This window comes from Antechinus flavipes, chromosome 1 (genome assembly GCF_016432865.1).
Source record: "Antechinus flavipes isolate AdamAnt ecotype Samford, QLD, Australia chromosome 1, AdamAnt_v2, whole genome shotgun sequence".
NCBI classification, from domain to species: Eukaryota; Metazoa; Chordata; class Mammalia; order Dasyuromorphia; family Dasyuridae; genus Antechinus; species Antechinus flavipes.
In genome coordinates, this window is record NC_067398.1 from 607,657,871 (window position 1) to 607,680,075 (window position 22,205).

Consider the following 22,205-nt stretch of genomic DNA (forward strand, 5'->3'; position numbering starts at 1 on the left):
AAATAAGCTGTGTCTACTATATATTCTGAGATGCTATAAGAGTGACAGGGGTCAGGCACAGAAAAACCAAAGATAATGTCTAGAGATTACTCTTCATGTGTTGTAGATGTTAAAAATGAAAAATCTTTATTGTCACAGTTTGCATTTATGCTTCAGGGAGGTAATCACTTTTGGGGTATGGAGAAAGCTGAGCACATTTAAATCTAATACCTAGATACAAATTAAGAGATAGTGAAACAATTTCTACCTATATAGATGGTAAAAGAGATACCAGCCAAAGTGGTAACAGTGTAGAAACTTTAGGGCACATTCATTGTAGCTACTATTGAGTTTCAGATTTTTTATAGCTCTATTTTTGAGGTTTTCTTAGTCAAGATACCAGAATGATTTGCCATTTTCTTCTCCAGGTCATTTTATAGATAAAGTAAGGCAAACAAGAATTAGGTGACTTGCCCAGGGTCACACAGCTAGTAAGTATCAAGGCTGGATTTGAACTCATAAATAGAGAGTTTTCCTGATTCCAAACCCAGCACTCTATCTACTCTGCCACCTAGCTGCCCATTTACTATAATAGCTATAGCAATAATAAAGCACATAGTACTTTAAGATTTACAAATCTCTTCACACGTTTTTTCACTAATCTTCACATGACAATGATGCAGACAATATTATCTCCATTTTAAAGATGGGAAAACTGAAGTTGAGAGAGGTTAACTGACTTGCCAAAGATCATACTGCTAGGAGATTGCTGAAGTAGGATTAGAACTCGTCTTCCCAGCTCCAAATCTAACACTGTTAATTGATGTAGCTGCATTTCTTTGACTTCTATGCTGCTCAGAGGGACCTTATGATAAACTATTATCTTGGCACTTGTGGTGCTTTGAAAAGTAGCATACTGTTGCTGACAATCCATAAAATTGATTAGAAAAGATGATAAGTCAGTAAATAATTTAGAAATAGCGTGCATTGGGTTGGAGGCATGGGAAAGAGTAGAGAAAGACATAGATCCCAGAGATCATTGGTCACAGATTTAGATGTCATCTAGTTCAACACCTTCCCTCATTTTGCAGTTGAGCAGACTGAGTCCTAATGTTACACTTAGTAAAAAAAGAAAGAGTATAAAATTGAATTCTTTGATTCTAATGACAGTATTTCCCTTTTAGACTTTTTGAAATTTTAAAAATCAAATATAATATTTTTTTGATATAACCAAAGTCCCTATTCTTTGTCTTTTATCTTTCCTTCCAGAAAGATAAAGTCTGTACCCTGGGTACAGACTGATGTCTTTCAGAAAGTAGGTACCATGTTTCATCTTTAATTCTTTGGATTGTGGTTGGTTATTGAGCTGATAAAAGTTTTAAATCTTTCAAAACTGTCAGTACAATGTTGTCTAAACTGATCTAGTTCTGCTCACTTTATGTTGTATCAGTTTGCACAAATCTTCATAGGTTTCTCTGACTTCATCCTTTTGTTAATTTCTTAGGGCACAATAGTATTCATTATATTTATATACTATATTTTGCCCAGCCATTCCCCCACTGATGGGTATCTCCCTTAGTTTTGTACATGTTGAATTTGAAGCCCAGTAGGATGTCAGGTAGTTATAGGAAATTATAGGGAGAAGGCTAAATCTGTAAGGATGAGATTTAAAAGGGAGTGGGGTGGGGTGGCAGGAATAAAACGGCAGAAGAAAAGAGAAGCCAAAGATAAAGTTATGGTGGAACATACACAGTTAAAGGTAGAAGGAAGATAGTAAACTGACTCAGCTTGCAAATGAAGAAGTCAGCTAGGGCTGCTACTTTGAAAATAAGTTCTTTCTATCCCAAACTTCGCAACAAATTATCCAGAAGAGTAAGGGTTATTCAGTTTTCCATGTTTATGCGGTACAGGTTTTTTTTTTTTTTTTTTTTTTTTTTTGCTAAACAGAATGATTTACCCTTGCACTCCAAATGGAGCAAGCAGAGGTTATCCAACTGAACCCTTTTCTCAAATTTCCCACATCTCCTTTCTCTGCCATGAAAGAGCGGGGAAACAGAAGGAGGAGATGGCAAAGATTTTCTAAATTGGGAGGAAACAAAAGCTTCCTCTATTTGCAAGGGGCATATAATTTTCCAGAGTGACACTTACAGAGAGTTCCCTCCCCCCACCTGACCTCTACCTAACTGCTAGACTAGGACGTCGAAATACCAAGAGATGGGGAGTTGGAGGTGGGACTGAATTTCTCCCCCTCCTCCCCCCCTTTACTCCTCCTCCACTTAGGCTAATAAGGACCTTTCCTTTGCTGCCAGAGAAAGGAGCACTGCCCTCCGGAGTCAATCAAAGGGAGGTCGGGGCATTGGAGGGGGACAGCTTTGCCATCCCCTTCCCGGCTTCTTTTTGGGGGATCAACTAGGAGGAATGAGTGCGGAAGCGCACGGGGAAGACGCGGCGTCCAGCTTGGTGCTGGAAGACGTACAGAGGAGGCTTCGGAATGCTTTCGGTAGTAGCATCTCACCCCGGGACGTCCCGTTGCTACCACCGGAGCCTAGGAAGCAGCAACAGGAGCAGCCGCAGCAGCCCTGGGAAAGCTTTAGGAGCCGGGCCACTGCCGTGCGGGAGGAGCTTCGTAGGGCTCACATAGAAGGAGCCATCTCTTGGCTACGAGCAGAATTGGTGAGCCCTGCCAAGATGCGCTGGGCTAGACACTTTTCTTCTGGTTTTCCTTACTTTCTTCCTCTTTCTTCTACCTCTCTGATTTTGCCTCTTTCATTTTCTCCTAATTTTTGCTTTATTTTATTTGGACATTTGGCTCCAAATGTTTTAACCTCTGGTAGGAAGGACTTAGGACACGCACACGCAGAGACAGAAACAGAGACAGAGATACACAGAGAAAGACAGAGAGACCGAGACAGACTCAGAGAGAGAAAGACTAAGAGAGACCGACATAGACCTAGCAGATCCAAGACACAGAGAGGCAGAGAGACAAGAGAGAGAAAAACGAGAGAGATAGATAGAGACACACAGAGACAGAGGCAGAGAGACAGACAAGAGAGCAATTCTGGGAAGAACAGGATGTGTAAGGGGACTGGGGATGGTGGAGGAGTGGCCTACCTTTATCCACAGTCTTATGTCATCTTCCAATCTAGAGGTTAACATCCCAAACAACTTTCAATCATCCTTACTCTTCCATCTTTTCAACCTCGGCGGGGAAAAATGGTAGAAACATTCACAAGTACTCCCTGGCTAACTTGGTTATACTTCCAACAGACTGCAAATTCTCCAGTCATATATTATATAATATCATAGATTTAGAGCTGAAAGGGAGTGAAGAGGTTATTGAATCCACCCCTTAGGACAAGGAGGCTACCAAAGAAGTTTTGCCTTGCCTAAGGTTTCCCCAAGTACAAATAGGGCAGAACCAGGATCTGAACTAAGGCCTTCTGATTCTTAGTCCATCAAGTGTGTTTGATTTTGTCTTTTGATTTTACTTTCAGGAAGGATTAGTTCCATTTGAAAGATCCAGATTAAATGTCAGATATGCTTCTGTACTACCTGTGGCATTTCAATGATATCTATTCATATTACCTGGGTGAACTTGTACAAGTCACACCTTCCCTGATCCCCAGTTTTCTCTGGGGACTAAATGACTTTTAGAGTTCTTTTCAGCTCTAGATCTATGTTTCTATGAACAAATTGGGGACTGGCTGACTAGTGATGATTGTGACTGTCCATCTGCACACTAAAAAGCTTGAACTATGCTCATCCTTGTTCTTTTCTTATAGAATAATATTTTGGAAAATTGGAAATAATTTAACTACATAGGGCTATTTTAAAATTTCTTTTAAAAATAATTTACTTAAAACTTAAATACAAAATAGAAAAAGAAAAAAAAAGCATTGCCACGTGAACAGGGGAACATTAGAAAAAATTCAAAATATGAGACAATAAGTTCCCATTTCAAGAAAACTTATTTAATACCACACATTTTGTTCAGAACTGTCTATCTTTGCTAGTAGGTTTTTTCTTGCTCTCTGTTGTGTATTTTTAACTTTATTTTCTTCTCCCTTACTCCTGCCAAAGCTAGGATACATATATACACACACATATGCACAAGCTATGATATATGTGTGTATGTATATATATATACACATATACATACATATAGATAGATATAATCATGCACTTATATACACATATACATTCATTTACATCTACATAAGGAAGTACTATGCAACTTTGTCCTCTTTCTCTGAAAGTGGAAAACATCATCCTTCATAAGTCCAAGTCTTTCCATATTTTTCTAAATCTACCAACTCATCATTTCTACAGCAACATTCCATTCTTATACAGTCTAGTTATTTTAAATGGTGTAAAACAATGTTTGATTTATATGGCTGATATATACTGTAGTTTATCTTTTTTTCACCTCTTCTTTTGCTTAACTCTATTTTAGCTTTTATTTTTGTGTGATATCAATGATTACTACCCCTGGCTTTTTTCCTAATAAATTCTACTCCTGATCATTGTTATTATGTTTATATGTATTCCTTATTTCCTATTCCTGTTGATTCTTCTATTTTACTTCTACCCTCTACTTTGCCCTGTTATTGCTTAACTTACCCCCACACTAAAGATCTCTCTCTTGTTCTCTCCCTTCTCTTTCCTTCCCTCTTTATCCCATTCCTGTTAATCTACCCACCCATCTATACCCTTTCCCCTTATCCCATTCCCTCTTCCTCTTATTTCTTTATAAATTTAGAGGAGTTTTATATCCATATGGGTGTGTGTGTGTGTATGTATTGTTCCCTCTTTAATTCATCCTCTATATGAGTAGGATTCCAGAACTACTAGCTCTCTTTCTCCATCTAAATACTCTGTCAGTTCTTGCACTTGCACCTCATTCATATAAAATATATACTCTTTTCAAAATCTTTTCCTACATAATTTTGCTTTTTAAATTTAAATCATACTCAGTTCTATTCCAATCTTTCTACCCAGTTATTAATTATAATCTTAGACATATAGGATTTACATTTCTACATATAAAACAAACCGTTTTTCCTATATTGAGTTCCTTGAAATTAGTCTGTGATGTTTACCTGATATTTCTCCTGGATCTTATGACAGATTTTCTATTAATTTTTTTTTTTTTTTTTGCAACAGAATCCTGAAAGCCTGGCATTGGATATCCTTTTTTTTAAAAAAAAAAAATTGGGATTATACTTAATTTTGCTGGATATAAGATTTTTCAGCAGCGACCCTAGTATTTTTGCTCTTCATTATATATAGTGTTTTAAGACCTGCAGTCTTTTAATGTAACCAGTGCTAAGTCTTTTGTGATTCTAATTAGCTTTGCTGTATTTGAATTGTTTTGTTATTATTGTTGTTGCTTGTTTTGAAATTTGGCTATGATGATCCTTTAGGCTTTCTTTGTAGGATCTCTAATTGGTGGATTTTTTTTCTATTTCTATTTTCTCCTCGGGCTCTAACTTATTAGAACAATTTTCTTTAATTATTTCTTGTATTATTCTATTAAGATCTCTTTTATTTATTGTAGCTTTCAGGTAGTCCAATTATTCTTATGTGTTCTCTTCTTGATCTGTTCTCCAGATATGTTAGGGTTTTTTTTTTTTTTTTTTTATGAGATGTCTCACATTTTTTTCTATTTTTTCATTCTTTATATTTTGTCTAATTATTGGTCTCTTATAACTTTGTTGACTTCCCCTTGTCCAATTCTAATTTTCAAAGAGTCATTTTTTTTCTAAAATTCTGGATCTCCTTTTCTAGTTGTTTGGCTTTCTTTTCATAATCTTGTTTTTCTTGGATTGTTGTTATTTTAGGGGTTTTTTAAAAAATCATTTGATTTTAAGGGCTTTTTTGAGTTCTATGAATTCTTTTTGGGCAGGTGACCATTTAATATTATTCTTTGGGGATAGGAGAAGCATCCTCTTCTGAAGATGAATCCTAATGTTCCCTATTCCCATAGTAACATCACTTCTCTTTTTCTATCTAGAATCTAAAACTAAGAATCCCATCCTTCTGTAAGTGCCTGCAGCTAGCAATGTCCCTGCCTCATAGCTTTTGCTCTCACTGAGCATGCTGTAGTTTCGTCTTGCCCAGGGTTTATCTCTGCAGCAGAACTGGGTCTGACATTCCTTATCAGCAGAGGTTTCCTGGCTCAGACATCAAAATCCCCACCCTACTTGGAGAATAAAAAATTCCTGTGGCTGGAGCTGAATCTACTTCCCAACCCAGCCAATCCCAGGGCCCATTGCTTGCTGTTTCAGAACTAATCTGGAGGTGTTTACACTTCACGGGGGCCAAATCTCCATCCTAGTATCTTTCTTAGGATTTTCTCTGATTGTTCCAGGAGGACTACTGTTCTGCTCTCTTTTATTTTTACTGCTCTAATTTACTCTGAGATGCAATTTTGTCTTGTTTGCCGGGGGAATCTGGATAGTTTAGAATTTTCTAACCTACTCTGCCATCTTCTCAGAATCTTCCCTATATAGGGCTCTTTCCCCAATCTGCAGAATGGCAGCATCCATTCCCCTTTTCAGAAATTCTGTAGTGCAGATAAAATACTGAATAAGTAGATCAGGTATTTTAGATTTACATTTTCAGCTAAATTAGAGTGCACAGTTTCTAGTGCCTTCTTGTTGAAGCTCAAACAGAAATGCCGAAACCTCTGAATACTCCGCTGGTAGTGTCTCTCTTTCTCCCTCTCTCCCCATTACTTTGTAGACATTCTTTATATATTTAGGTATCTTGTCTTCCCAGATAGAAAACATATTCTTTCAGGTCATGAACTACTTCATTTTTGTTTTCATGTCTTTACTTTCTAGAACTTTATGCTTTTTACCTACTAAGGTGCTTTGTATTTACTAAGTGCTGGAAGTAGATTTATAAAGACAAAAATTAAATAAATGTGTATTGAATGATAATGGGGAATTCTCTCAGCAAAATGATGCTTTCCTCCATTAAATTACATGGTATTGCAAACTTCAGAAGTAATTTCTTCAATCAATTAAAAAAACCCCACTTTTTAGACTTTCTATTTTTGTGCAATAGGGAAGGCAAATGGTGCAATGGAAAGATTGCTGCATGGGAAATCAGAGAGCCAGGATTCAAATATTCGTTCTGTCTATTTGTATGACCTTGAACACATCATTTAGTGTCTCTGAGCTTTAGTTTCTTCTTAGGGAGTTGGACTAGAGGTCATCTGAACTTCCTTCCAACATTGAATCCATGGTCACATAGCTAGTAACTGTCTGGGGACGAATTTGAACTCAGGTTATCCTGACTTAAAACCCAGCACTTTATCCAAAATGACACCTAGCTACCTCACTCTCCTCACCTCATGGACTATGTCTTCACTCATAAAAGTTGTCATAGGTATGTCTCACCATTATCTATATTGATGCTATTTCTATCTTCTTAAACTATGAAGTTTTTTTTCTTATTATAATTACCTAGTCTTCTATCTTTCTTTGTACTTCCCTCCTCATAAACCCACTCTTTGTTTCTACTGTGACCTTCAGTAACTTCTATGCTTTGTTCTCACAATCAATCACATCTCCTCTGATGACTTTGCCATTGTCTCTTCATAGTCTTGATTCCATAGTTCATCAGTTCAACTATATCTTGTCCTCCATCCTTAAATTATTTGCCTTCTAATCTTACTTCTATTCACATCCTTCTTTTATTTTCTTTTAATTATATTATTATAGCTTTTTATTGATAAAATATGTACATGGGTGATTTTTCAACATAATTATTTATAATAATATGATTTATTTAGGACTTTAAGGTTTGCAAAACACTTTACAAATATTATCTCATTTGATATTCTCAATTAGTACTTCTTAAACTTTTTCCAGTCATGACCCCTTTTTGCCTGAGAAATTTTTATGCAACCCTGGTTATTTTTAATATATATAGATATATCTATATATGTACACATATCTTATATATAGATATTATCTCTCTCTCTCTCTATATATATATTACATATACAAATCAAACATTTACTAATAATAAATCATGAAGAAATCATGAAATTTATTTTAAAGCAATTCTTTGGTATGCATGTAATTTTACCATTTATTAAAGAGAAAAGCAAATTTACTATTTAGATGGATGTGCCTAATTATTTTTTCATAAAGAATTATTATTATTATTATTTTTTTGCTGAGGCAATTGGGGTTAAATGACATGCCCAATGTCACACAGCTAAGAAGTATTAAGTCTCTGAATCCAGATTTGAATTGAGGGCCCTTCTGACTTCACGACTGGTGCTCTAGCCACTGCACCAAGTAGCTGCCCCCCAAAATTAAATCTTTGAGGAATATTTGATACCTTTTGGGAATAGTTTCCCAATTTTTTGAGATCCCCATATTTAGGTACTTGACCCTGTATGGGGTGTGACCCACAGTTTAAGAAGTTTTGTTCTAAATAACCTTGGAATGCAGGTGCCATTATTTGAAACCTAAAGCATTGGTTGATATAAGAAATTAAATGGGAATTTAGAAGGAAGCCATAGAAAACATATGAAGGCTAGGAGACAACACAGCAAAAGTTCAGAAACCTAGAAATCATAAAATATATGAATAGCATTGTATGATATCAATATACTTTATTTTTAAATACCATAATTATTTAGACTTCTTCTCTACCACTACACACCTGTCAGATTGGCTAGAATGACAGGGAAAGATAATGTGGAATGTGGGAGGGGATGTGGGAAAACAGGGACACTGATACATTGTTGATGGAATTGTGAACACATCCAGCCATTCTGGAGAGCAATTTGGAACTATGCTCAAAAAGTTATCAATCTGTGCATACCCTTTGATCCAACAGTGTTACTACTGGGCTTATATCCCAAAGAGATCATAAAGAAGGGAAAGGGACCTGTATATGCATGAATGTTTATGGCAGGCCTCTTTATAGTAGCCAGAAAATGAAAACTGAGTAGATGCCCATCAATTGGAGAATGGCTGAATAAATTGTGGTGTATGAATATTATGGAATACTATTGTTCAGTAAGAAAAGACCAACAGGAGGATTTCAGAAAGGCCTGGAGAGACTTACATGAACTGATGTTGAGTGAAACGAGGAGAGCAGGAGATCATTATATACTTCAACAACAATACTATATGATGATCAATTCTGATGGACCTGACCATCCTCAGTAATGAGATGAACCAAATCAGTTCCAATGGAGCAGTAATGAACTGAACCAGCTACACCCAGCGAAAGAACTCTGGGAGATGACTAAGAACCATTACGTTGAATTTCCAATCCCTATATTTTTGCACACTTGCATTTTTGATTTCCTTCGCAGGCTAATTGTATAATATTTCAGAGTCTGATTCTTTTTGTACAGCAAAATAACGGTTTGGTCATGTATGCTTATTGTGTATCTAATTTATATTTTAATATATTTAACATCTACTGGTCATCCTGCCATCTGTGGGAGGGGATGGGGGGAAGGAGGGGAAAAATTGGAACAAGAGATTTGGCAATTGTCAATGCTGTAAAGTTACCCATACATATAACCTGTAAATAAAAGGCTATTAAAATTTTTTTAAAAATTAAAAAAATAGACTTCTTCTCTGATACAAAGAGGGGGTCCAATTTTTTTTTATTCAGATTTCCTAGATCAGGGAGGAACCTCATTCCTACTTCCTCACAATGTAGAAAGGATACCTATAAAGTTATGTAAATTTTTTTTCTTCCCCTTTCCCCACTCTACAGAGATAGTCACCATTGAACACCAAAAGGTACATGTAATAAAATTATTCTGCACATACTTTTATTTATCAGTTCTTTCTCTGCAGGCAAATAACATCTTTCTTCATCTGTGCTTAATAGTTAATTTGAGTATTTATCATAGTTGGAATTACTTATTCACTCAAAGTCATTTTTAAAACAATCTTGCTGTTACTGTATAAAATTTTCTCTTGATTCTGTTCATTTTGCTTTTTGTTATTTTGTGAAAGTCTTTCCATGTTTTTCTAAGATCGTTGAATTTATCACTTTTTATAGTTGCTTCATATATATTAAGGTAATACCATATCTTATGACAAGCTGTATGATAAAACAAGTATCTGCACTTTGGGGCACACAGAATCCAAGGTAATGCTGTGTAAATAGTGCTTCATAAATATTTACTGGATTAGATTAAATAGGAGTGTAATAGTGTTGGAATCCTTACTAACTGCTAACTAATTAGAGTTGATCTAATCTTACAAGATTTTGGCCAGAACCTGAAACAAGGTACTAAATAGAACTAATTAAGACAAGGCTTGTGTTCACACCTTTACTCATTGGAGTTCACAAGTATGCCAGCTTCACAAAGTAAACTTTCTAACTTCAAGGGAGTTCACACCTCCCTTAAAGCTCTTTGGGCCAGAGAGCACTGTGGGAGAAAACCCATAATCCCATTCTCTCAGAAGATTTGCATATAAGGAGAGAGAGCTATTCGAGAATACATTTTTTCCTCTTGGCTGGCTGGTCGCAGAGGAGAGTTCAGCTGGACTCGAGAGGAGTGACTCTGGTGCAGAGAGCACTTTGACGGATTTCAGCGGAATTACACCAGAAGCCCTCTTTCTGAGGCAAGGCAGAATATTTTCCATTTGGCTGGCTGGTGGCAGAAGAAGAGTTTTCAGAGGATAAAGCTACGAGTAGAGAGTTCAGTGGACAACCAGATTCATCTTCATCTCACACCACTGTAGTTGGTGGCTGGGCTCCTGCACGCCCCGCACTGAGACCAAGCTGGTCTGAAAGACTCACCAGAAAGCTAGCCGAGCCCCAAGTGAAGGAGACAAGAGATTCATTCCATCTCTGTGTTGGTCGGAGGCTGAAGAAAGCAGAGGCAGAGGCTGAAGGACAGAACCTTTGGATTTGGAGACATCCGGAGGGCTCTAAGCTAAACCGGCTGTGTTTTGAGAAGAACAAGAACTCCAACATTTGAACTCATAACATAATAGGACTAGGATAACTAGGTGGCACAGTGAATAGAGTGCTAAATCTGGAATCAGGAAAAACTGAATTCAAATCCAGTTTAGACACTTACTAGTTGTGTGCCAGGGATGAGATCTGAGTTAGCAATAATTCTTAGCCCAAAATTTTAAGGTATGCAAAATGCTTTATATGTGTGTTATTTCTTGATTCTTAGCATAACCCAGGCAGGTAGTGCTATTATTATCCCAATTTTACTCACATAAACAGAGATTATTCTAATATAGCAGCAGGTTCTTTTATTATCCTAATTTTGCAATTGTGAAACTGAAGCAGAGATTAAATGACTCACAGCTATTGTATGAAGTTGAATTTTGAGTATACTTGACTCTAGGCTTAGTGCTTTCCACTGTGTCCACTGTAATACCTAGTTGTAGGGTTCCTCCTCCTGTGTTTGTATGCATATGTGTGTGAGTTCAGATATCTATAGTCTTCTAGATCTCAAAGTGTTGCACAAGGACCCCTGACTGTCCCCAAGACCCTGTCAGAGGGTTCATAAGGTCAAAATTATTTTTATAATAAAGTTTGCACATTATTTATTTATTTAAATACTCTTCTTTCCCACTACATATCTGTATTAACAGCAGATTTTCTTCATATACTTCAACCAAAACAACAGATGGAATGCAGAAGCAGATATGAGAATCCAGCTGTCTTATATTAAGCTAGACATTGAAGAGATTTGCAGAAATATGTAAAACAGTATCACTCTTCTCACTACAGTTTTTTTTTGGGGGAAATAGAACTATTTTTCATAAAATATGTTATTTATTTTAACATGTAATCAGTTTATTATTGTTATTTAAAATGAATTAATACATAAATATTTTAAAATTTTGCCAGTTTTAATTTCTAATATGGCAAATATTGATATATGTGATTTACATAAACAAAAGCTCTTTGGGGTGCTTCATAATTTTTAAGAGTGTAAAAGGGTTCTGAGACCAAAAAGTTTGAAAACCATTACTTTCAGGTAGAATTAAGTGTTTTCACTGAAGAGTAGAAACCACTTACATTTCCAGAAGCTCAAAGTGACAAGTATTTTGAAACTTCCCTGGACCCACATTAATCTACTATGGGTACAGACTTCTTTGTGCAAACAGGAACCCATTTAGACTATCTCATTCTATGAGATTTTTGTACATAACCTTTCCTGAGTCCTTCAGAGAATATCTGCCTAGCTAGTGATCAGGAGTCCTTCCTTGAAGTTTTAAAAAATTCACTGGCATGTATCAACATCTGTTAATCATAGCTTCTTCTAAATGAGTGGGCCTCTTCCTATATTCTGTATTTATGACAATGCCTTTTACATTATTTCTTGGATGATGATGATAATGAAAATGATGATGATGATGATGATGATAGTAATGGCTAGCTAGTTGACGCTATTCCTAATCACTACAAATATTTTTAAACACATTTATCTCTTGGTTTCATGAGTAGCTTCCAATAGCATTGCAACAACAACAACAACAATGTGATGATGATGGTGAGGGTGGTAGTGGTGATGATAGCTAGCATTTATATAGTGCCTTAAAGTTTATGAGACATTTTACAAACATTATTTTATTTGATCCTAACAATATTAGGAAATAAGTGCTATTATAGATCTTCATTTTACAGATGAAAAAACTAATGACTGTTGTTAGTAATAGGATGTGTCCTTCTTATATCTACTATGTATCTTTGTAGAATTTGAATGTTCAGGTAACCTTCAGATATGTATCTCCTTGCCTTATAAGAATGGATAAATTCATATTTGAACACATGGCATTGTATGAAAATGGTTTTCCATGCATAAAAACTCATTACTAACAATTTTGCTCATTAGTTACTTTTGCCTTAATTTCATTATCATTTTGGAAGTCATTTATGTGGAACATGCGTCATAAAATCAGTTGAAAGAGAACTCAGTCATTTAATTTAAACTCCTCGTTTTATAAATGGGGAGTAGAAGCTTAGAAAGAGGTTTTAGAAGGATGGGGAGCAGGGAAGGAGAAAAAAAGAAAAAGAATGAGTGTGAGAGAGGCAAAGAAACAGAGAAAGACAAAAACAAGAGAGAAATAGTAAAAGAGATGGGGGGGGGGAGGGAGAGGGAAAGAGAGAAGGAGAGATATTTAATGACTTGCCCATGGTTACACAGATAGTAAATGACAGAGCTGAGTTTGAACACAAATCCTCTGACTGCAAATCTAAATGTTCTTTCTACTGCACCATTCTTTGCTGATGTAGAAAGTCTGCTTTATAGCCAGTAAGAGAGGCATAACTAAAGAGTAAAGGGAACAGCGAATTTACTGCCCATCTAATTTTTCTTCCCCACAAGTTCCCTATTCATCTTGTACAGTCATTCTTCTTGATGGTTATCTTCAGCTAATAAAATCCCCCTTGTGTATTTTCCCCCTCCTAGTTGGAGATGCGCTTTCAGAACCGGCAACTTGCCAGAACTTTTGTGGATTTAAACTTGGAAATGCAGCGATTGAAGATTGAAAATGAATTGTTCATGGCTTCTGAATGTCCAACCCTTGGAAAGAGCACTGTAAGCCCAGAATAATAAAGTATATGTTGGGAGACATAAAGTCCAAAAAGAAAATATGTTTTCCACAAACAAATCTGACACAAATATCATGAACAAAATGCACAAGCTTCTGAGGTAAATTCTGTAGAAGAATTCAACTAGGTATCATGGGGAAATGAAAGGAAAAAGAAAATCAATAGTTAATGGGGGGAAATGTCTGTATACATTTTGAAAGGTTTCATGGGAAATAAAAAAGAAAAGAATATGGGCCATATATGGGTTGTTTGACTTCTCTCCCCCCTCCCCCCAAGTATCCCCTACTGGTTTCATTCATCTTTTACTTCATCACTTCACATATTGGAGAGTCAAAATATTTCCTCTTGTTGAATGAAAACATTTAAAATACATCTTTTAGAACACTGCATTAATTTCTATTATTATAGAACTTTTCTCTTTGATTAAAAAGGATTAAATAGTTTTAAAAGTTGAAAAATCAGAAGTCTATAAACTTAAACACTCCTGCCTATTAAAAACCATACACACATCAATAAACAAAAACCATTAGCTCACTTAGAATATTTGTAACTTATACACTGATTGATAATAAAAATAGTGTTTTATGGTCATGTAAAATAGATCTGACTCATTTATTTATCTTTTTCTTCCTTCCTTCCTTTTCCTTCCTCTCTCCTTTCTTTCCTTTTCTTTCCTCCCTTCCTTCCTTTTCCTTCCTCTCTCTCTCTCTCCCTTCTGTCCTTTTCCTATCTTTCTTTCTTTCCTTCCTTTCTTCCTTCCTTCCTTTTTTTCTTCCTTCCTTCCTTCTTTTTCCTCTAGTCCTCTCTTCTTTCCTTCTTTGGGGGTCACCACAACTAGGTTAAGTTAGCAAATATGTCCTCAATCATTTTAGTGATGATACTTAAATCACAGAATTTTAGATATAGAAGGAACCCATAGTCCATTTCAAACAAATCATACTCTCCAAAGAACCCCTAGAATAATTCAACAAAGGGTCATCTAGCCTCTGTATGAAGGACTTCAATAAGAGAAAATCTACTCCCCCCTGAAGCACTTTTTCACTTTTGGGTAGTTCTAGTTAATAATTTTTTTGGTGATTGTTTAAAGTGGCCGCTTTTGCAAATTTTATCCACATCTCCTGGTTCTAGGATAAAAAAGAAGAGTAAGAGAACATGGATCTGAATTTAAACTCTGCAATTACCTGTCTGACCTTTGGCAGGTCACTTAATATTTTGGGATCTTACGTTCTGCTGTAAAATGAGGACTAATTAACCTCTAAGACCACAATCCACCTCTTAATAATTTTTATAATTCCTTCTAAGCCATCTTCCACAAAATAGCTTCTGAGATCTTTTCCAGGAGAACTAGAAAGAACTACCATCTTTAATAATAATAGCTCAAAGACATATGGTGTTTTCAGTTTGCAAAGAATTTTCCTCATCTCAGCATAGCTAAGTGATATGATTAGCAGCATTTTATAGATGAAGAAACATTTTTATAGATATTAAGTGACTTGCCTGTCATTTGAAGCTAATAATACTAACAGCTAACTTGAATTTGAACTCAAGTTCTACTGACTCCAGGCTGTATTCTATCTACTGTGCCATCAAATAGTCTCTCTTCCCTCCCCTTTTATAGTGTTAAAAAGTAGTTGTTAATTCCTTTGAAATTCTCACCTTTTTGTTCTTCCAGATGAATTTTGTTGTAATTTTTTCCAGTTCAGTAAAATAGTTTCTTGGAAGTTTGACTGGTTTTAGCACTAAATAAATAGATTAGTTTACTGAGTATTGTCATCTTTATTATATTCACTTGACCTATCCACGAATACTTGATATTTTTCCAATTGCTTAGATCTTACTTTATTTGTGTGGAAATTGTTTTGTAGTTTTGCTTATATAGTTCCTGACTTTCCGGTGGCACATAGATTCCCAAATATTTTATATTATCAACAGTTATTTTAAATGAAATTTCTCTTTGTATCTCTTGCTGTTGGATTTTGTCAGTGATGTATAAGAATGCTGATGATTTATGTGGATTTATTTTGTATACTGCAATTTTGCTAAAGTTGTGGATTATTTCTAATAGCTTTTTAGTTGATTCTCTAGGGTTCTCTAAGTGTACCATCATATCATCTGCAAAGAGAAAAGCAAATGAAGGTGGCCTATCTATACCAGATCTAAAACTATATTATAAAACATGGTCATCAAAACCATTTGGTACTGATTAAGAAATAAGAGAAGTTGAACAGTGGAATAGGTTAGGTTTACAGAACAAAATAGCCAATGACTGTAACAATCTAATATTTGACAAACCCAAAGGCCCCACCTTTTGGGATAAGAATTCATTATTTGACAAAAACTGCTGGGAAAATTAGAAACTAATATGGCAGAAAGTAGGTATAAACCCACACTTAACACTAGGGCATACACCAAGATAAAGTCAAAATGGGTTCATGATCTAGACATAAAGAATAATACTATAAACAAACTAGAAGAACATAGGATAGTTTACCTCTTGGATTTGTGGAAGAGGAATGAATTAGTGATCAAAGAAGAGCTAGAGATCATTATTGATCATAAAATAGATAATTTTGATTATATTAAGTTAAAAAGTTTTTGTACAAACAAAACTAATGCAGACAAGATTAGAAGGGAAGTAATAAACTGAGAAATCCAAAGGATCTGATAAAGGCCTCATTTCTAAAATATATAGAGAATTGACTCAAATGTATAATAGTTCAAGCCATTCTCCAGTTGATAAATGGTCAAAGGATATGAACAGATGAAGAAACTGAAACTATTTATAGCCACATGAAAAAGTGCTCCAAATTACTATTGATCAGTGAAATTCAAATTAAGACAACTAAACACCTTTCAGATCCGTTAAGATGATAGGAAAAGATAATGATGAATGTTGGAGGGGATGTGGGAAAACTGGGACAATGATGCATTGGTGGAACTGTGAACAAATCCAACTATTCTGGAGAGCGGTTTGGAACTATACTCAAAAAAGGTATCAAAATGTGCATACCCTTTGATCCAGCAGTGTTTTTACTGGGCTTATATCCCAAAGAGATCTTAAAGGAGGGAAAGAGACCCACATGTGCAAAAATGTTTGTGGCAGGTCTCTTTGTAGTGGCCAGAAACTGGACACTGAGTGGATGCTCATCAGTTGGAGAATGGCTGAATAAATTGTAGTATATGAATGTTATGGAATATTATTGTTCTGTAAGAAATGACCAGCAGGATGATTTCAGAAAGGTCTAGAGAGACTTGCATGAACTGATGCTGAGTGAAATGAGCAGAACCAGGAGATCATTATATATGGCAACAAGAAGACTATATGATGATCAATTCTGATGGACGTAGCTCTCTTCAATATTGAGAGGATTCACACCAATTCCACTTGTGCAGTGATGAAGAAAACCATCTATACCCAGAGAGAGAACCATGGGATCAATGTGGAACACAACATAGCATTCTCACTCTCTCTGTTATTTGCTTGCACTTTGTTTTTTCTCAGTTTTTCTTTTTCTTCCTTCTTGATCTGATTTTTCTTGTGTAATAAGATAACTACATAAATATGTATACCTATATTGGGGGGAAAAAGCAGTGTTATTTCTCAATAGATGTAGCACTTTAAGTTTTGAAAAGTGCTCTATATACACAAAATCTCATTTAAGCCTCACAAAACCCTCTTATGAGTAAGGTATTGCATCATTCCTATTACATAGATGAGGAAACAGACTTTGAGAAGTTACTTAATTTGTCCTTGGTCACCTAACTAGTATGGTAAGATTTGCATCTAGATCCAAATTCAACCTACTGTTCATTATATCACCAAGTTAGCACTTTTTTCACTTGTATAATGAATGCTTTACTCTGTGTTTTTTGCCCATGGCAATTGGTTTCTAAGAATAAGATAGTGGATCAAATTCTTGTTCATGGATTATTAGACTCTTACAGGCAAAAAGAGGAAGAGAACCTGGCCTATTCCTTCAATTACTTTATGGCCTTTGGCTAGAAGAAATTCATTGTCATTCTTTAGTTAAACTGAGACCTTTCTCAAGATGAATTCTAATTCAAAGAATATTCTATAAACCCTTGTTCCCTTTTCTCCACGTCCCCCCCCCCCCAATTCCTTGTATCTCTTTCCTATTAAAATAATTGAGGTATTTTCCAAGAAATGATTTTGAGTAAAAAATATCCTTTTCCTCCCCCAATAGTTGAGTATTTGACTGCCAGTATATATAGATTTTTTGTGATTAGAATACATGAGCAGTGATTAGTTTTGTGGATATATGAATAATTAACATGCATTAATTCAGATCTACGGTTTGACTTTGTTAATCCTATATTATATTTAGGAATTCAAGCACTCTGGTATGGAAAAAGTCATTAAAAATAGTTTCATTGATGCCTTAAAAAAATTACAGTCTTTTCTGTGTATACACTCCTCTCTTTCCAATTGTCTCTCCAATCTATTCCATCTATAGCAAAGAATAATGAAGAAGGAAGAAAAAAAATGACCACAATGACTGCATGAGATAGAATGCATCTAACATTCTGTCCCTGTGGTCCTTACTTTATCTACTGATAGGATGAATGTTAGATGGAGGTATGTTATATGATTTGTCCTCTGAGACCTTCTTGATTTATGAATGAGAGGATTTTTTTATAGGGTGCCTTGTATTGGACTTTAAAAATAATTCTGATTGAGGAAGTATTTTAATGTTCTTTCTTTTTTGAGGGATAGCCTTTCTTAGGTCTTCTGTATGTGTTATGGCTTCATGGCCTGTAACATGGAAATACAATAGAAGCTTTTTTTTTTTCCCCCAGAGCACTATAGTTATTTCAAGTTTTCCAATCTGTATTCTCCCATTAAGAGAATTTTTTAGGTAATGATATTCTATTTATTATAGCAACAGTAAAATGAGTTTTCCTTAATTAAAAAAATTCTTGTAAAATGGTTTTCAGCTATTTAGTCAGTAATTTTAAAGGTAGGATGTTGAGAGGCAGCAGGAAAATTACACAATTACACTTTCCTCTGGTAACTTTTCCTCCTTTGAGTTACCTTTTAAATAAACTAGAGGAACAATGTGACTTCTTAAATAACTGGGAGATAAAAGGAACCAAGTCTTTGCCATTTGGGGATTAGGGAGAGTAAGGAAAAGAAAAGTCATTATAATCAAAATGGGGCACTGTGGGCAGTTAGTTCTTCAGAAAAGAAGAAAGGAAAGTATTTAAAATGATGGTGGACCCAGAGAGCTACAAGAGAGTAGTTATTCAAATAGTTTAGTGAGAAAAATAGGGTGTTTAGATTTCTTAGAAGATGCTTTCTCTTTCAACTCTTTAATTGGAGGTGGGAGGGACAGGAAGAAATCAATCATAGCAGAGAATTCCAGCATGTGTGTTTCCTGCTATATAATAGCACTTTTTGCAACACCTAGTTGAGAGTGGTTGTGAAAAAGATGACCTCCTAAGATTTCTTCCAGCTCTAAAAACTGAGGCTGCGGTCAAGAAAAAATCAATTTGAAGAACCAGAACACATACCTTTACTTTCCTTAACATAAACTATCTACTTTTTGGTTTTGAGTTCAAAACCTATGATTTCAATGATGCAAGAGAACTCTTGGTGAAGAAACATAATTTATTAATGTGAATTAGTAACTCTTCTGCTACTTATCCTCTTAGAAAATTGCCTGAATCACTAAAAGGTTAATTGACTTGCCCAGGTTTGCACAGTCAGTGGGAGTCAGAGATGGAACTTGAACCCAGATAAAAAATTTTTTTTGGAAGGAGGCTCCAAAGCCATCTTTCTAAACCCTAAGCCATGCTGCCTTTTATTTCTAATAAACAAGTAAACAAATAAATGAATGGTATTTCAATATCACTTTAAGATTTGCAAAGTGCTTGCCTTATATTATCTCATTTGGCTTTCACAACAATCCTGTGAAGATAGGAAGAGCTTCCAATATTGTTATTGCCATTTTATAGATATAACGTGTTACAGGACTCCTGCAAGACTCTGGCCTGATTAGAAATATTAGGTGAGATTTTAGAGGCTAGTCCTGCAAGGCCAATTTCCCTCTCTGGCTTATTATACCCTTCTGGAATAAATATAACAAAATCTCTAAATATAGATAAGGTATAGTTCATGTCTAGGTTTCCCTGAATGTGGATAACAGGATCCCAGCACTCAAAAAGTAATACATATGGTGGGACAGCTTTTATTGTAGTCAGCTGAAGACACAATTAGTCTACAGCAGCTCATAAACAGATAAACACATAAAACACTGGAATAGTCCACCAATTTCTCTCAGAAGAATACTGAAATTGGGGTTGCCATTGAAGCAATTCTTTGACGTTCTGGGGGATCCCTATATTTCCCACAAGTTCTACATAGTTCCTCCTAGATCATTTTGTCACCCAGAGGTTTAGATTTCATCTAGAAGATAAGTATATTTTGGAGCTGCTGAGTTAGCTACTTTCCATCAAACTTGCACTGTCTGAATAATTTGCTGACCAAGGAGGCTCAGGAACAATGGGACCAATTCTTTTGTTTCTTAAAAGAATATATTGTATATTGAATCACTAAATCATCTTTCCTCATAAGTTTTGGTATCTGATTTCTTGATCCTGGAAAGTTTCAAACTGGGAAATTCTTGAAGTTCGGATTATTCAAGTGTCTCTTGAAAGATGGTGCTGCCTAGAAAAAGTCCCCTTATTTCTGAATAAGTGGCCAGATTCTAGAATCATATTCTCTAGGGAATTAAAATTCTTACTTCTTTGTTGATGTCCTGGAAATGAGCTCCCTTCCCAAGCCAAGCTCCCCAAAATGCATGACATTTAGGTACCACTTTAAGGTCTGCAAAGTTCTTTCCAAATATTGTTATTTTATGTTGTTTCACAACAACCCTCTCAGATAGGGAGAATTTTAAGTATTATTATCACAATTTTATGAATATAATTCTTGGTATTGGACTTCTCCCGTATGAGCTCAAGGGAGCCCACATTTAAGTTTCTACTGTGTGATTATGCAGGAGAATCTATTGATGCTTTCCTAAACCATCTTGGTTTAGAAAGTCCATTCAGCATCTTTCCTCAGAAGCCACATTCAAGCATATTTTTCTCCTGTATACTTCTGCCCTAAGACAACTGTTTTCAATTCCTGATTAGGAGAGAATATGGATGGGCATGTAATGTTTCTCTCTGGGAACATGAAACTTTTGAAGAAAGGTATTAAGTCATCCAATGAGAAAAGAAAGTTCTAGAGAGATGAAATTTTAGATGTCTTGGATAAGAGTTCATCCTCCTACCAACCAATCATGAAAAAGTAGCCTTAATCACTGGGAAGCAAGGAGGAGTTTTGTAGCCTATCATGCAGGAGCCAATGCCTGCTGTGCTCACCTTTTCTGTAGGATGGTGCTCTTAGGCTCATGCTATATAATCCTATTCAGTTGAATGCAGAGCTATCAATTGATCTAGGATTTCTACTGAATAATCCATTTTACACTGATAAATAAAAGACCAGATGGATCAAGTCAACTCACCAAAGTAATACAGGTAGTATGTATCACAGTCAGAATTTGAACCCCAGTTGCCCCCAAATCAGACATGACTTCATCAAACTCTTGGATTTTTCCAATCAACATTTTAAACTTTTCTGTAAGATAGCAAGATTTCTTTCAGATTGACATTTCTAATAAATATTATCTAACAAATAACCTAGATAAATGGTATCAACCTGTCATCTAGAATCACTTCTGAAGTGGTCTGAACTCTCTTGACTTGTTCTCAGTCTTCAGCACTTTCCAGATGAGCTGGGATACTTTTTTTTTTTTTTAAGAACATTTATTGTTCCCCAAACATTGCAAAAATCTTAAGGAGAATAGCTAGCATTTACATAGCACTTAAAAGTATACAAAATACCTTACAACTGTTATCATTTAGTCCTTACAATAACCTTGTGGGAAAAGTGCTATTATTATCTCCATTTTCTAAAAAAGAAAACTGAGTCATGGATCATCTTGCCCAAGTTCATATAGTTTATAAGTATCTGAGGCAAGAATCGAACTCATCTTCTTGAAGTCTGCCATCTCTTCTAATTTTCCTAAGCCTAGGGGTCTACAAACTCAAAACTGCAATCTTACATTCATGCCATGAATAAAAAAAAAAAAAAATTACTATCTAGACAACTGAGATAGTAGTCTCCCCATTGTTCTTTAGATGGCCAGTTCTAACCCATGGACCCACAGGAAAGCAATAGAGATAAGAAAAACAGAAGATTCTCCTAATAGACATGCAATATGACTTCTGCTCTGGCATGTGGCACTCTCTGTATGTTCTTGCTACAGAGTTCCTCTCTGACCCAGCTGCCTGGCATGTTGCATAAATATTCTATTCTGGCCTTAAGTTGATGAATTAAGTAGATAAATTTTGGGGGTTTTGAGTTGAGTTAAAGAAATTTTTGTTTAAATCCACAGTTTGGGAGCAAAGAATCCCTTTTTCACAAAGGAACTCAGTTCTGGACTCAAGTGCACCAAAATCCATCCCTATGGAAATTTGATCCTAAAGAGAAGGAATCAGGTTTTTCTTAAACTCTTTGGTTCATTACGTATACTCCCTGGAGTAGATTCCTGAGGAAAATCTCATTTTTTTTTTTTAAAGCT

At 35.5% G+C, this 22,205-nt stretch overlaps 1 protein-coding gene across 1 annotated transcript; it reads left to right on the top strand.

Annotated features, from left to right (window-relative positions):
- Positions 1-1,636: 1,636 nt before the first annotated feature.
- AARD (alanine and arginine rich domain containing protein) lies at positions 1,637-14,152 on the top strand. The gene is made up of 2 exons (XM_051971011.1): positions 1,637-2,652; positions 13,412-14,152. The coding sequence occupies exons 1-2, from the start codon at positions 2,398-2,400 to the stop codon at positions 13,553-13,555; spliced, it is 399 nt and encodes a 132-aa protein (XP_051826971.1). The 5' UTR covers positions 1,637-2,397; the 3' UTR covers positions 13,556-14,152.
- The last annotated feature ends 8,053 nt before the right edge of the window (positions 14,153-22,205 follow it).

Bases quoted from the DNA above. Each gene is read 5' to 3' on its own strand.
- AARD (XM_051971011.1), top strand. From the start codon at position 2,398: ATGAGTGCGGAAGCGCACGGGGAAGACGCGGCGTCCAGCTTGGTGCTG. The intron at 2,653-13,411 runs GTGAGCCCTGCC...TCCCCCTCCTAG, and splicing joins CTTGGCTACGAGCAGAATTG to TTGGAGATGCGCTTTCAGAA.